Raw genomic sequence first — 16457 nt, forward strand, 5'->3', positions numbered from 1 at the left:
ATGGAGTGGTTCGTCTTGAGAGTTCTCACAGGGCATGTGAAGGACAATCAAGGGATCAAGCCCAGCCAGCATGGGTTCATGAAAGGCAGGTCCTGCTTGACCAACCTGATCTCCTCCTATGACCAGGTGACCGGCCTAGTGGATGAGGGAAAGGCTGTGGATGTTGTCTACCTGGACTTTAGTAAAGCCTTTGAGAGCGTCTCCCACAGCATTCTCCTGGAGAAACTGGCGGCTCGTGGCTTAGACAGGTTTACTCTTCACTGTGTAAAGAACTGGCTGGACGGCCGAGCCCAGAGAGTTGTGGTGAATGGCGTTAAATCCGGCTGGTGGCCGGTCACCTCGGCACTGGTGAGGCCGCACCTCGAATCCTGTGTTCAGTTTTGGGCCCCTCACTACAAGAAGGATGCTGAGGTGCTGGAGCATGTCCATAGAAGGGGAACGAAGCTGGTGAGGGGTCTGGAGCACAAGTCTTATGGGTAGAGACTGAGGGAACTGGGGTTGTTCAGTCTGGAGAAGAGGAGGCTGAGGGGAGACCTTATCGCTCTCTACAACTACCTGAAAGGGGGTTGTGGCGACGAGGGTGTTGGTCTCTTCTCCCAAGTAACTAGTGATAGGACAAGAGGAAATGGCCTCAAGTTGTGCCAGGGGAGGTTTAGATTGGATATTAGGAAAAATTTCTTCACCGAGAGGGTGGTCAAGCATTGGAACAGGCTGCCCAGGGAGATGGTGGAGACACCATCTCTGGAAGTGTTCAAAAAACGTGTGGATGTGGTGCTTCAGGACATGGTTTAGGGGACATGGTCGGGCTGGATTAATGGTTGGACTTGATCTTGAAGGTCCCTTCCAACTCTAGTGATTCTGTGATTCTGAGTTTGTGGCTTTAAGGTTAATGTTTTCATTTCATCTTAGGATAGTTCAAAACATAGATATTGGCATGTTGCAAATAAAATAATCTATTTTGTCGATAATTACAATCTTTTTTCCAACCAGAATGTCAAATTTCGAGCAGTTTCACTTCGACTTTTACCAGTCCAATTATACCATAGATGACCAGGAAGAAGGTTACAACAGTTTTGTGTCTAATGATAACCTCTGTGGAAGCAGAAAGTAAGTATGCTACCAGAAAAAAAAAAAGAGAGTGGGGAAAAAAGGTGACATATCTCAAAGCTCAAATGAAATTAATGACAAAAAACTGCATGCAATTGCCAAAAAAGGATTGCATAATCAAAGTGGTGGAAGTTTTAGAGGAGAAATACAAGCCATAGCAGTAGAAAGACAGGAAGAATCTTGTTATTTCATTTTCTCTTACATTTTTTAAGCCTATTGTTGACTTCTGCCCCTGGAAGAGGGACACTGAGAGAAAGAATTTCTGAGAGTTTCCCCTTAAGGAGATTTCTACACGACTCTCTGGTAGGAGGCTGGGTGCTGCTGCAGCTTCCCTGTTCAGCAGCTGATGGATCTGCCTGGCCCCAGGTCTTGCCGAGGGGGATGAATGGCAGGAGACCAGCTCAAGCCAAGTGTTCCTCCCAGCCATGCGTTTGGGCCTCCTGGCAAAAACCCCTCTGCTCCCCCAGAGGTATTTAGTCACTCCTGCCCGTGGTGCCAGTGCTCCACAGAGTCTGTGCCACCTCCCTGGAAAATCTCAGGAAATAAAGAACGGGTTTAATTAAAGCACTGAAATGCAAATCAAAGGATGAGAGACTGGCCCTAGCTCTCCCTAGGAGTCCCTGGGCTGTTCTGTGTTCTCTCCTTACTATTTCCCAGCTTTCCTCATTTTTTTTCATTTTTACTGTCAGCCTTCTTGGATGTCACTGGCTGTTATATATGTACTGGTTTCAGTCAAATGAGAGTTCAGAACTGGTTTACGCCTTCTGGTCATATGGAAATAAAATCATATATAATAATAATTAGGGAATCACAGAAAATAGATCAGAGAAGAGCTTCAAGAGATCATCTAGATGTTCCTCAAGGCAGAATTACTTATAATTAAACCTTTCTTTATATAGGATTGCGTTCTGTGCTACTTTTATGTAGATGTTACAGGTTTTTTACCTAATTGGAGTGACAGAGCTTCACGTTATTAATGTGGATTTTGGGGCACATATTGCTAGACATTCTTTAAGGTCGTTCTCAGATTCAAGGAAAAAAATATTATTTATCTAAATACACGGTTTCCTTAGCAGTATGGGCGTATTTGAGGAATGTCACCAGGCTGCTTGTTGGAAAAGCCTAAATTTGTGGGTGCCCTCACAGCTCTTAAGTTCCCTTTCCCCTCACCCCCAGCCTGGGGGCCTGTGCTGTGCCATTGCCTGAGCTGGGTTGGCATGGAAGTGGGTGTGATGGGCCACAACGTGCCGGCAGGCCAGCAAGGAGCCCTGCGGGACGCAAAGCCGTCATCAGCGGCTCAGCATTCACGATTCACGGAGGTTACCGTGCCCGGAAAATTTCCAAAATCCTCAAACTGAAAACAGTTGGAAATTTAGACCATGGCCCGTGGGCAAGCAGTGTCAAGCTATTGTGAAGGTGCTCGTTGCAGTTACTTGTTTGGCTGTGATTTGCTTCTGGTCCTAGGAGCCAGGCAGGAGAGCAACCTCCAGCCGGAGCTTTTGCCCCCTCGGAAATGCTTCTGACCTCTCAGAGTTACACGGGTCAGATTTTGCAGCCAGCGTGCAGTCCTGACACTCTTTCTCATCTTAGTTACGCTGACGGTTTTGACGAGGAACCTCCTTTGCTAGAAGGTAAAAGTTAAACCGCAGACGATGTGCGTGGCCAGCAAGCAGCAGTCACTAGAGAAACTACAGCAGAGCTGCCAAGCCTGGCTGTGCCAGCTTCAGCTGACAGCTCCTGGCCCCCAAACCTAGATTTTCTCCTTTGAATTTGCCATGGAATCATTTGGCCTTACGGCATTATATACCATATACTTTACTACCACTAGATGACAGCATAACAGTAAGTTTTGCAATTCGCATTTCCAAACATTTTTTCCACTCTGTTTATCCTGCGTGGATATTGAAACATTATAATTAATAAATACTGATAATAGCCCTTTTTGCATATCTAGCAATAAATTTAATAGTTTAAAGATGCTAAATAGCTTGCTTCAGTGGGAAGGAAGTTGAGAAAGCTGCTATCAGCTTCAATTAGTTGATCATTTAACTACACGAACAATAACATTCTTTATGACGATCGAACTATCCTATATGCTAGTGGCTGATTTTGTAGTTTACAAAATACTTGTGCTACATTTCAAAAAAAAGGTGGAATTTGTTTGTGATTGTTTCAGCATAATGCAAAAAGAACATTTAGCCTGGTTTTGCATATTGGAAGGCAAGCGGAGTTTTTACTACTTAAAAGATATTACTACTGACTTAAAACCAGCAAGATCGCTCTGATGTATATAACTGCTAGGTCTCTATCTCTCAGATTTGCAAGCATTTAACTCCACAGGCAGCCCACCCTGTGAAAAGGATGTTGAAATACAACTGCTGCCGATCAGCAGGGCTTCAGAGATGTTCCTGTCTGTGTACCACATATATCTGGCCAAAGACAAACCTTTTAATACAGAATTACCTTATTTATATAATGTTTTGGCTGAGCTTGAGGTGATGGATCGGTGGATAAGGTAAAGGCTTGGCTTTCCAAACAGATCTAACACATTGTCAGTCTCGGTAATTCCGGCACCCAGTTCTGAACCTCCCTTGCTGGAGCATCTCAGGGAAGATGATTGCTCTTGCAAGCTGCAGTGTTTCTGCAGACGTTACAAGAGAAATCTTTGCCCCAGTAAAGTTAATGGCAGAATTCCCATCGACTTTAATAGGGAAGAATTTTGTTCTGCTCCTAGGGGTCCTCAGTAATTACCTTTTAAATGCAAAAAAAAAAAAAAACCTTAGTAAAGCACTGCACAGTGTATTATTATCTTGCCTTGAAGGGACGAATGTAATTTTTAAGTGCCTCTGGCAGTTCAGGCTTAAGACACATCACTTGACAGATTTTCTAGAATTAAAGCATATATATCTCTGTCGTAAGTGTTCAAGAGTATCTTGAATTTTGCAGTTACTGTTAATTAGCATATTTTTCAACATCTAAGTTAGCATGGCATTAAACATATGTGTTTTAAATATAGGAAAAACAAATATTAACTCAGAAATGCTCAGGGCATTTTTTGGTCCACTGTCTAAAATTGGATTTAATAAATTAATATTCCAATTTAGAATCAGAGCTGACTCTCAAATATACTGGCCCTATACCAGGGACAGCACATTCCTACTACAGAATACATCATCCTACAATATTATTTTCATTAAAACGATTGATTTGTTTGCTTGTTTTTTGGGGTTTTGTGGTATGTAACGGGTTTCTGTAAAAGCGTTGTTTTCTTGTGAGCAATTAACAATCCTGGACTTTCTCGTCGCAGAACTCGGGATCAATTTTGAGCATATATGGCAAAAAACATTAACAGTTCTAAATCCAATGAAGCCTGCAGATGGCAGCATTATGAACGAGACAGACCTCACGGGACCTATGGTTTTCTGTTTGGCCCTTGGAGCAACGTTGCTGCTGGTAGGTTGTGGTAGAAATCTTGAAGGAATTCTTTTCTAACAAGTTAATGCCCAGGCGATAATGCACGTGAAGTTGCAGAAGACGGAGTGCTGGCATAAAATGAGTCATCTGCTACCATTTGTTCCGAGATTATATGTAAAAAAATTCTCTGTGCTTTGAAAGTATATTCATAAAGTTTAGATGCAATGTAGAAGTGATACAGGTGAAATGATGTATTACTTCCAGTGGAAATAAAAGATCACACCATTTTTGGGGTGGGATAATATGAACAAAGGACAAATCTGGGCAGCGTATATCCTGGGGAGGCTTTGAACACCTGAAGCACAGTAGCATGTGCTAGGTAAGGACCTAACAAGGAGGTTTTAAAGGAGGGAGTAAAAAGGCGTGGTAGACCAGCCTGGTTTTTCTTTTGCCACTGTTTAGAAATTATCATCTCTCGATATTGTTTTGGGGAGTGCAGAGATATAAGAAAAAAATCTTTATGTAACTAAAATATCTCGAAAAAGGAAATGGAAACCGTATTTCCCCCCCACACCTCAAATTTGCAGTACCTTCCTATAAATTTTTCTAGTTCTTTCTTAGTTTATATTCTTCTTCTACATCATCTGCCAAACAAAATATTGTAGCCTGTGTTTAACCTCTTTCCTCTTTATGAATATAGCTTTCCTACAGGAGGAAAGTTGAATAGGGATTGCACACTACTCCAAATTCATCTATTTATCACTGACAACAGGGGCTCTCCAGTGCTGCTGAAGTACAGCTCTGATTGTCGGGAGCAATTTATCAGACAGGGATAAGGTGGGACCATTCTGGGAAGGGCTTTACTGCCCTAGTAACTGAGTGAGAGAAACAGGGCTCTAATTCTCCATTTTCTCTGTGATAAATAGTGCTGAATCAGAAGACTCTTGCAAGTTCTTACTCAATTTGTACTGTCAGTGCAGTACCTTGAATGTGCAAACTGCAGTATAAATGGCAAGTATTATTATTATTTATGTCCCTATAAAAATAAAAATCCTTTAAAAAGATGGAAGCAGCAGGAGGAAGGGGGATAAAAGGAAAAGAAGGTGAGAAGCTTGAGAAGACAGGCTATTTTCCACCTAGAGAAATAAAGGCATGAGGGAAATAAAAGGAGAAAGTGTTGAATTGACTATAATCAGGAAAATGGAAGGAAAGCTAAAATAAAGAATGAAAAAAAAATGGGTGCTGTTGATTTTGCTTCCTGAATAGCCAACAATGATAATGAATATTAGAAAAAACTATTATTGAAATAAAGTAATTACTATATTTATTCTAGGATAGTGAGCATTTTAAGTATCATTAGAAAAACAATTATTTTCAGTGCGCCAGTTTCAGACCAGCAGAACTCCTCTGATACAATCCAGTGATCTTGTGCCACAGCTTCACAGCAATAAGTCTATGGATTTTCCATGGGCCATCTTATAAATCCAGGCTGCTCATTTTACCTCGGACGCATTTGAATACTAAAGTGGCTCTTCAGCTGTGTAAGCTATGATATCCTTCTGTACTTGAATGATTCTCTTCCAATAGCACCAGGAACGTAATTTGATTGAGAGCTTGTTTCCAAAAAATAATTTATAAATTTTATTTAGTATCAGCTTTTTAACTATAGAAAAATATGCAAAGGTATTCTGCAAATGACAGCAGTTCTTTCAGAGTACAGAGAAAATGAGGAAAGGGTTGTTAGCCTGGCAGCAGGAATTATCTCCCTCATACTGGCATAAAGCAGGGCAGCTCCACTGCAGATGGAGGAGCAACGGCAGTGCGAAAGTTAACAGGAGCCGGAGCCTCCGCTGCTTTGCATTCTACATAGGCATTCGTGCGAAATCAGACTTCCCCATCCACTTAAAATAAGGGTAGTGGTACCCACTCTAGGCAGATGCAAACAAGCACACACAGTCTGACTTTCTTCTAACCTTGTTCCTTCTGCAGGACAGATTTAGCTCTTTCAATTCATCAAAGCCTGCCAGACTAATCAAGCCTGATTCTGGTTTTGCTTACATCCCTGTGAATTGGGAGTATTCCCGTGTGTGTGCGTCAATATATTTACATATGTGGGGAAAGACTGGAATTGGAACCAACATGTTCAGCTGCTTTTTTTCCTCTCTCATTCCCGTGCACCACAAATCAAACATTTCACCAAGTGGAGATTTCAGTTAGCTGCTAGTACTAGTGCTCACTTCATCTCTGTCTCAGCAGTTCCTTAATCTTAAGTGAATCTGCTAAACAGTCCTGTGTGGAATAATTAAATACACTGAAACAAACAGTCTAAGATATTAGCTTATAGTTGTTGCATCTGTTTGAGCCAGAGCTTTTCTTAGTTGGCCTGTAGTAAATGATGCCCCAAACCGCTGCGGATGTTAAACTGACTACAAATCTTTAATGACTGAAATTGTAACTGATAATAATCTGGGTTAGTATTGCTCTCCCACGCTATCTCTAGCTATCATTAATTTTACTTGGTGAAGCAATTTTCCCGATTATTTTATACCAGTAGTATACAAATGCCAGCAAAGGACGCTGTACCTAAATAGGAAGATTTCTTAACGCTGTTCGTTCAGGCATAGATTATTCCTTTACGGTGGAACGCAGTGGCGGGGAAAAGGCCAACACTCGGGACGTTGTGAGGATATAGGCAACCTGGCTGTGCCTGACCTAACCTTGAGGACTGGAACCAGAGGAGAGCTCAGCAGGGAGCCAGCTCAAGCTGAAAACAGGGTAACGGTGCTGACGTAGAGGCAGGTCTTATTAACCAAGGCTGCCTCTCACACAGGCGAGCGCCGCTCTCCAGCTAGAGCTGGTGAGCTGTCAGCAGCCTGCAACATCAGGACTTTCAGGTTGTGTCATCACTAGATTAGGTTCTCTCCACCGTGCTGCTTTCCATCTGTCCGGGTCAAATACTGATGGCATCTAGTGATCAGTTTCCACCCAAATGGATACAGGACCAGGGGGCAGAGAGGGAGGGTCCACAAAGTTGGTTTCCCCCAAATTTTATTAAAATGTATGGATGAGTAAAGTGAGAGGTCTTCTCAGTCCTTCTTAACCATCATGGAAGAGACAGTTGTAAATATTGCAAACTATGAAAAAGGCTTCAATGATGTTTCCACCTTATCCATCACAAGAGAATCCAACCATAAGCTACAAAATTATTTGGAAACTGAGAATGTTTATTAGTTTTGATTCTCATGTGGTTTATCATATGCAATATATAATGTGTGCAATGTATAGATGCATGTGTGTATGCACAAACTCACCTGTGTTTTAACTATGTATATGCATATTGTTACGTGTTAGGAAGGTGATGCATTGTGGCCCTTCATTTGAGAAGGTTACTCCATGGTTCTGAGTTAAGGGTTGAGTCCTGGCTTTTAGCTTTCTTCTTCACAAAAGCATGTCATCTTTAGGATACAAAGTTCCAACACAAAGCAAACAAAACCATCTTCATCCCAATTGCTGTTTATTTCTGATGTACAACTGTGTATTTCTGATGTACAGATGTGAAAATGACAGTATTGCATAGCTGCATTCAGTATTTTCATTTGTTGGAAGTTTGAAGAAAGAAGAAATATTTAACAGTCTTTTGTGAGTGTTGATTTCTGGGAGTGAACAATGCCCTCATGCCTGGAGGTGATCCTTCAAAGTGATGGCAGGAGATGAAGAAATTGGTGGTGCTGTGGCCACTGTTGCCTGTTGTACTAGCTTTGTGTATAAATTAGAAAACATCAGGCTCCAGACTTGTCAGGCTGGTACCTTTCACAGGCACTAAATTCACACAAAGGAATAAAACCCAGAAGCAAAAAACACCTGGGGAATTTTTCATTCGTTGGAACAAAAAAAGAACATAAACTGACAGTTACTACTAAGGTTTATGTTGAAATGAACATATTGTATTTATCTAACCACAGAGACGTGTCTTTCTCATGGTAGTCAAGGGGAAGAATGGACACATTCACCCTGAAAACCAGCATACTTTTACCAAAGATTGACGGGGTTTTTGCAGGCCTGCTTAAAACTGGAGGTTTGTAATAAAATGTGAAGCATATTAAGTAAGTGGGGTCATCATTTTACTTAGGACATTTTTCCACAGGCCCATGTACACCTATTGGAAAGATTTATCCTGACACTAAAATATGCTTTCCATAATTTCTTCTCAGTTTGCTACCAGTTAGAGCTTCCCAAGTCTTCCCAAACAATTCCTGTCCTGTTCAGAGCCCAGTTACAGTAAGACTGAGAATTAGCCATATAACTTTAAATTAGCGACAAGCACATTCTCACAATAGTACCTTGGAAATTTTTTTATGCAAAAATCACCCAAAAGTATCAGCTGTGATTTACAATTGAACCAATGTAGGCGAAGCTAAGAGAAAGTGTCAACAAGAAAAAGGAACAAACCTAGTGCTTGCCTTCTGTCTTCTCCCACCACTTTGCAATCACTTGCTCACTTCTGACGCTTCATGCTTACTCATATTTATTCCAGGCAGGAAAAGTTCATTTCGGCTACGTGTATGGCATGAGTGCCATTGGGTGCCTTGCTATGCATGCCTTACTGAACCTGATGAGCGTCCCAGGAGTCTCACATGGCTGCGTTGCAAGTGTCTTGGGCTATTGCCTGCTGCCCATGGTGATCTTGTCCTCTTTTGCAGTCGTCTTCTCGCTACAGTAAGTACCAGTCTATGGCAACAGGAATCATATGGAGGACAGTAAGTTGGAAGGCTGGTGTTATGCAAAACATTTTGTAAATGGTTATGGAGTGAAATTTGGCTTCCAAAGCTGTGAAGAAAAACACCATTTTGTTTGTGTGGGTGGAAAAAAAACTGAACTGTGTTTGAGAAGGGTGATATATATTCATTTTAATATGAGTCCTTAATTCCACTGTTTCCTACTTGGACTGAGAGTGGCTTTGATTTTTGCAGCAGCCCCGAATGTGCTTTTTGTTTTGCAGAGCCAACAGTGGCCAAACTCAGGAACCAATTTTAAAAGTGATTGCCAGACTTCAGTTTTATAGAGTTTTATACTGTTCCTTTTTTGTTCATAGTATCAAGCTCCCATCCTTATACTTCCTTTCCTTCTGTAGACCGACTTCTGTGTGTCAGGATGAAATAATCAGTCAACCCTTAATGACTTGGAGCATTAGAACAAGTGTTTAAGATGTAGTAGGGTTATATACTCTGCGGTATAGTTGTGGTGTAGCTACGAACCTGAAAATAACTGAAAACTTTGAAAAACCAAATGTGTGGTGGCGTATGTATCTGTGCTTGTGGGGGGGGGTGTTCAGTGATATGCCTATGAATAGGAAATTTGCATGCAAGCCTCTCCTTCCTCCTCATTCTGTAAACCTTTTGAGATACAGGCGGTGTTTACCTCCCTGTTCACATAACAGCAAAGTAGAAGGAAGCTCCAGGTCTTGCCTGAAGGCCTTGAGCAGTACTTTTATCCGTTGTTAACACATTATTAATAATGGTTCTTCTCCTTAGTCTTTGTTGTTCACCCACATTTTTAACACTCTCTCGTATGGGACTTGGCAGATGATGAATAAGAAAGTGCCTGTTTTCTTCAGAAAGGGATTTTTATGTATATATTTATTATTTTTTAAGGAAATGATACAGTGGGATCAAGATTTTGGCACAATCCTTGTTGCGTGTTTCTGTGGAACTATGATGGGTTAACCTGACTATATTCCATGTATTGAAGTGTTTCTGAGCTGTCCTTGAGATGAACAGTAGTGACACTGAAGAAGCTGCTCATTCTCTGTTCTACACTTCCCATATTTTCTTGATTAACCTGTTTAATATTCCACCCTAATAAAAGGTGCAGATACCTAATCACAGGACAGATGGAGCTAACTCCAAACCAGCTGTTACAACTGCGCAGGGTACTGTTGTCTGTACAATGAATCCCCAAGCACACACCATACATTTGTAAAATGCTGCGAATTTACAGAAAACACATCTTTTTAAGATCTGTAATATATATATTGTGATAGCCTATATCACTATACTGTGATAGCCTTTACAAAATTAAACTATTATTTCTGTAATTAATTGATAACATTGAGTGCCTACCTAAAGGATTCTGCAGTCCTTTCTCATACGCTACATGAAACTGGTTGAACACAACAAATTAAAATTAAGTGGCAACTTTTAAATCATACATGCATGATTTTTTCCTAATATTTATAAAAATGTTATTTCTGTCCATTTCAAATTGCCAGGAACTAACTTCAATGCTTGTTTTCACTTAAAATATGTGTAAGATAATGCACACATCTATTGCAAAGTTAGATACTAATCCAACAGTTTTTGATTTTCATGATTAACTATTTCACTGTAACTGAATAAAGCAAAATATGGAACCTGTTGTGTGCTGAATGGTACCAAAGAGAAGACCAGTCCTCTCATGCAAACTTGCATGGAAGCAGACTATCTCAAAGTTTTGTTTGTGCCCGTCTATGCTGATATCATGTCTGAGCCCAAGTTGGTTACACCACTTTTCTGGACAAAACAGCAGCAGACTCTTTCCTGGAAAAAACAGCAATCTTTACTATCACTTACCTAGTGATTCTTTACTATCACTTACCTGAACAGAGTGGTCAGGCCACTTCCTTGACTAAGCAGTGAAGAAAATGAGTGTAAGAGTGGAGAAAGGAATTCTTAAACCCAGCTGATGCAAAGGACCCATTTGGTGGCTGTATCTGCAGGTTGTGAGAGAGAGGAGTGGAGAGGGTCCACTCATGTCTGTCCCCCCAAATCAGTTTCATGTCAGTACACCCCCAGTCCTCTTGTTCATTGTGAATATGACATCTGCCTTTTGCCCTTCTCCCATGCTTGAAGATTTGGCCCTCATAGACATGCCGGACACAAGCTCTCTGCTGAAGCCAAACCATTCCTTTTGGCAGTACCATGCTGTTAGATCAAAGACTGAATTTATAAGTGCACAGAAGTGCTCCAGTACAATTTTATGTCACCTTTCCATCATGCTCACTGACAGTCCTGGAGCAAACCATGAGAGGCCATTGGACTCTCAAGTGCAAGGCAGAACAGCCACAGCTCTAACTTGTACTACCTTGTGATAGCCCCCTAAAGAGTCATTACACTAGCTGAAAATTGTCATTGCGTAGTATATTCCTGTTACATCCCATCCCTCTGCCACCATGGGTACCCCCTCAAAGAGCCATCCCTACAAGCTCTGAATTTCTGGCTAACTGTTCAAGTCACAATTGTAGCACCTCCATTTGGAGCAGAGGCCAGGAACTCAGTTCACAGAACCCAGTGTGATTTCCCTGAATGCCACTGTATAGGTTTAAAGGAACATTTAGACTGAGGATATTAAATCATGGCCTTCAATGTTTTATTTTTAATGGGTTGAAGTTGCAGCGAGGTGCTGAGTCACCATAAAATCAATTCTCTCCTTCCTCCTCCGAAGTCCCAAGAGGGACAAAACCAAGTACCTTATTGGCCTGGAGACCGGATTGCCAAGAAATGAACTATTTTATGTGATTTGATTGCATTAGGTAAGCTACGTCAATTAAATAAGCAGAGCTTTACTCATCATGGTTTAATTACAATAACAATAGTGGCGATTATTTTTGACAAATGGACCTAAGTAATTATACGTAGTCTGTTCCTCACTTCAGGTTCTCTTTTGCTGATAGTTTGGAAGAGTGGGGCACCGGGAGGTCCTTTAGCGAGTGGCAGAGGTTCATTCATTCTCAAAGTCCTTGGGACTGACACAGCGAACGTGCGTAACGCAGCCGATCTCATTAGGTACTTCAGCAGCGTGCTGCACGCGTGATCTCATGCATTTTACAGAAGCGGGCTGCAAATACAGAGTGCAAATAAAGCATATGTGAAACACTATTTATTGGCAGGATCCTACAGGGTTTAATAGTGAGCTGGCTGTAATCTGCAGGAATATTTCAGTGGGTTTCTGACCATAGTCCCATAACCATCAGTTCTCCAGGCCACCCTGCACCTGAGAGGTGGCAGAACGTAACTTCAGAAGGGCCCAGCTGTCACCGGCGGGCAGCGTGGAAAGCCACCGTCCTTTCAGTGTGCAGAGAAGGATGCCAGGATGAGCAAAATATTTTTTCTCAATGGTTCGTTTCCCATCCCTTGCCTTCTACTCAGTGTGCGTCCTTTTCCAAAAGATCAGGTGAGCTTTCTCCTGGGAGGCAGTTGAGGCCTTTCTGCCTGCTACCTGAGCTGTGATCCTTTAATCACTCTCTTTAAATCTCTTTAAATAACTTGTGATTCTTTAAAAACGCTCCTCAGAGTCCGAGGCATGCTTAAAACCTGTGCCACGTGTTACAAAAATGTAACCCCTGCAGGTCGTCAGCCTGCCCGATGGAAGAGTAGGTCTGTAGTGTCATCTTAGATCCCAACAACTTCTACAAGATGATTTTGGCTCTAATAGGATCTTTGCTAACTTTAAAATTGAACTTCAGCTGCTGCATCTGATGGAGCCCCAGAAGATTTATTTGGAAATACATTTGTCCTTTTAACAGTACTACTGATGAAGCTGCTGCTTTTATCCATGCTGAAGAAATTCCCTTTTTTTTTTTTCTTTCCTTCTTACTATTTTAATTTGTTTCTCCGGCTTGATTTTCATTATGTCAGTCAGTCCTTGGTTCTTCCAGTGACTGTTAGCTTATCAATAACAAGTTGCTAGACATGAACTTGAGTTTGGTAAGATTTGATGCTACATTTGCTAACAAGTGGACTCTGTCTTGTTTCTTTTGTTTTTCTCCTAGGGGTACCCTGGGAACGTTGTTAGCTCTGTTTATTATTGGATGGTGCAGTTTGTCCGCCTCCAAAATTTTTACCTCTGCGTTGGCTATGGAAGGACAGCAGCTTCTTATCGCGTACCCGTGTGCTTTACTCTATGGACTTTTTGCACTTCTAACAGTTTTCTGAGATGTATTTTCTGGCAGCCTTATTACAGTCTGTCTGTGGTTGTTGGAGGGGCAAGGGGTTATTTTACTTATTTTTAGATTGCCTAGAGTCGCATTACGTTCCATTAACAAAATTAGATTATGTGACTTACCTTTTATTTGCCTAATGGCTGATAATGAAATAAAAAATCAAGCTAACAGGTAGATTACTGCAATAATGATGTTTTAAAAGTCTTATAGCTTAAAGAAACACATTTGTATTGAGAAGGTAGTAGAACTGAAAACATATGAAATAAATTATAATTTAAAAAAATCTTTTCTGAGTGTTTAATATATAATACAGATACTAGAGAGTAACTGGAAAACAATAATGTAAATATTTAATAGACCTGGTAAATCAAGTGAAAATACAAATTTATTTGTTTCAAAAAACCACCTTGCCATCTTATATGATTACTAATTAATATCCAGGATTTATATGTGTGCATTTGGGTTTTTTTATTGTACTGTTTGTAAGTACAGTAATGTCATATTTTAAAATTACCACTAAGCCACCGCCTGCTGTCACTGCAGAAAAGCACCACACAAACCAAAGGCAACTCCTAAAATGTCTCCTGAAAGGCAGAACGGTATTTGAGCAAGCAAAATACAAATATACACAACTTTATCTGCCCCCCCAAAATCTACATGCTGCTTTTAGTTTTACAGGAACCTAACATTTTTATAACAGCAATGAAGCACAGAATGCACAAGATGATGTTTCAAAATATAATATTAGAAGTCTCAAGCCATCAAGAGGAAATGAGATGTGTGTGCAGTCGTAACGAGCAAAATCCAGTTGAAAGGGCTAGGGAAAAGAAATAGATGAAATAAAGGGAAATGTGAAGGAAATAAATGGCAGCAGATTGTTTCATCACTGTTTTAGGGTGTCTTCTTGATGAATATTTTTGTGATCTTGATTATCCTCCAATTTATTCATTATTTTGGACTGTTCAGTGAAATGCCTAGAAAATATTTTTCTCTCTAGACAGAAGACCAATGATTCTGTGAGAGGGTCCTGGTACTGCAAGCACTTATGTAGAAGCTTAGCATGGCAAAACTGCTCAAAAATGCATAAAATGAATTGTCTTCTAATCCTTTTCAGGTCAGAGGTAAATTAGATGATCAGTTTGTCCTCAAGCTAGTGATTCTGTTTCTGAATTGAAAGAGCCTTTGGTAAAAACATTTCTCATTGCTGGCATATTTGTTTTTTAAGAGCTCTTGTGCAAACCGTTCTGGAATCCATTTTACTGAATTCCAGTGGAACTAGTTCAGACCAGGAGTCATGAGAAGTAAACAAAAGGTAATGTGCACTTAGCCAATTCCTTAAAAAATCACAACTCGTTCATGGAAAAATACTTGCTACGTTTATCCATTTCTTCGTTGCAAGGCCATGAACACAGGCAAAGAGAGACAAAGTTGGAGGCATGACCCTGGAGCAAATTGTGGATATAACTACTCAGGATCTAGTTGCATATAAGTGGGAAGTGTGTGAATTTGGGAGGTCAGCATTTGCAAGTGCGACATATTTGGCCCTGCTGTATCAGGGAGTAAATTTGCCACTAATGAGGCACAGATAAACATGGCAAGTGACTCCAGGGTATGGTCATAAAATCAGGCAGTTTGATTTACTGTGCACTAATGGCATTCCCCTGTCTGAATAGACAAGGTTTCATACGGTTGCACCTCTTCTGAAGTTCAGAAGAGGTGGTTTAGAAACATTGAGATCCACTTTTGTCCCACACTTCCTATTATCATTTATACCGCCTAAAACAAGTATAAAATGGCTTTATTCTGCAGCGCTTTATATTAATTTTCATCCTCATCTGCATGATATGAATGGCACGGGAACGAGTGAATCAAGCCATCAATTTGTCTTTTGATGTCATAGACAAGTCAATTTACTTACAGGGAAAATGAACACCTTGAAATTTTGCCACAACATTTACAAAGCAAATGCGAGTCTAATTATAGTTTTATGTTTATTCCCTCAGAATTTATAACTTTTTTCTTTTCTTCACTGAGACACATCTTCATCGTTTTGAATGCTAACTTCTTAATTTCAATAACTTCCCTTGCTTTACTGTTTAGCCATGCTGATTTCCTTTTACCTGTTCCGTGTTTTACCGAGGGATTTCCAGCGAGGGATATGCGCTAGTGCTTTGTTCCCAATATGGTGTCCTTCAGGGGTCTTTGTGCTGCCTGTGAGGATTTAAATCTCTTAGCCTTCCTTCTTCAACTTCTTTTAAACAAGATCCATCATTTTTACATAGCTCTCCTTTCTGAAGGTCAGCATGGCCATGGCAATGGTTTTGGCCCTGTTACCCCTGTGTGCTTCCTGAATCTAAAAATATTATGGTCACTATTATAAATAGTTACTTCCTCAAGAATAAATGTTATTTTGGTCCAAGATCAGTTCAAAACATGTATATTTGGTAATATACTCTTGTTCTGCCTCTCTTTCCTGGCTTTTCTCTTGTCTGGGCCACCGTATTTCACTCCCTCGCATCATTCCGTGAAAGTTTAAGTACAAGCCTGGCAAGCTATTACTTTCACCTTGCCAGAGAGAGGATTATGAAACACTAATGGGTCACAGACTGATTTTTAATTCATGCTTCCACCCCAAAGAGTTAAGAAAATCACAAGACTTAAACATAAGCTTCAAAGCAAAAGGGGGGTGGTGTGGAAATCATGGGGTTAGGTGGTGAAAGTTTCTAATCTGTCTTTGATTTCTTGATGATCATAGCATGCACATGAAAGTGAAATTCTGAATGTGCATTCATACACAAAAATAGGCACTTATTTAGTTCCTTTCTGTCATTTCAAATGGTGATACCAGTGTTGGACACAGGCAGTACAGGAGAGGTATAGAAGACTACATGCTTGCTGGTCTTCCGCTGCACGTGTGTGCCAGAGGTACTCAAGGTCACCCTCAGAAACGAGCTTGCGG

The 16457-nt window shown here is 40.7% G+C and overlaps 1 protein-coding gene across 1 annotated transcript; it reads left to right on the plus strand.

Annotated features, from left to right (window-relative positions):
• Positions 1–991: 991 nt before the first annotated feature.
• On the plus strand, positions 992–13891 carry YIPF7 (Yip1 domain family member 7; the record flags this gene model as incomplete). The annotated part of the gene is made up of 5 exons (XM_081999130.1): positions 992–1107; positions 2572–2738; positions 4415–4560; positions 9056–9237; positions 13328–13891. The coding sequence occupies 5 exons, from the start codon at positions 992–994 to the stop codon at positions 13488–13490; spliced, it is 774 nt and encodes a 257-aa protein (XP_081855256.1). The 3' UTR covers positions 13491–13891.
• Positions 13892–16457: the final 2566 nt, after the last annotated feature.

The sequence above is a fragment of the Phaethon aethereus genome, assembly GCF_964289735.1.
Source record: "Phaethon aethereus genome assembly, chromosome: 4".
NCBI lineage: Eukaryota > Metazoa > Chordata > Aves > Phaethontiformes > Phaethontidae > Phaethon > Phaethon aethereus.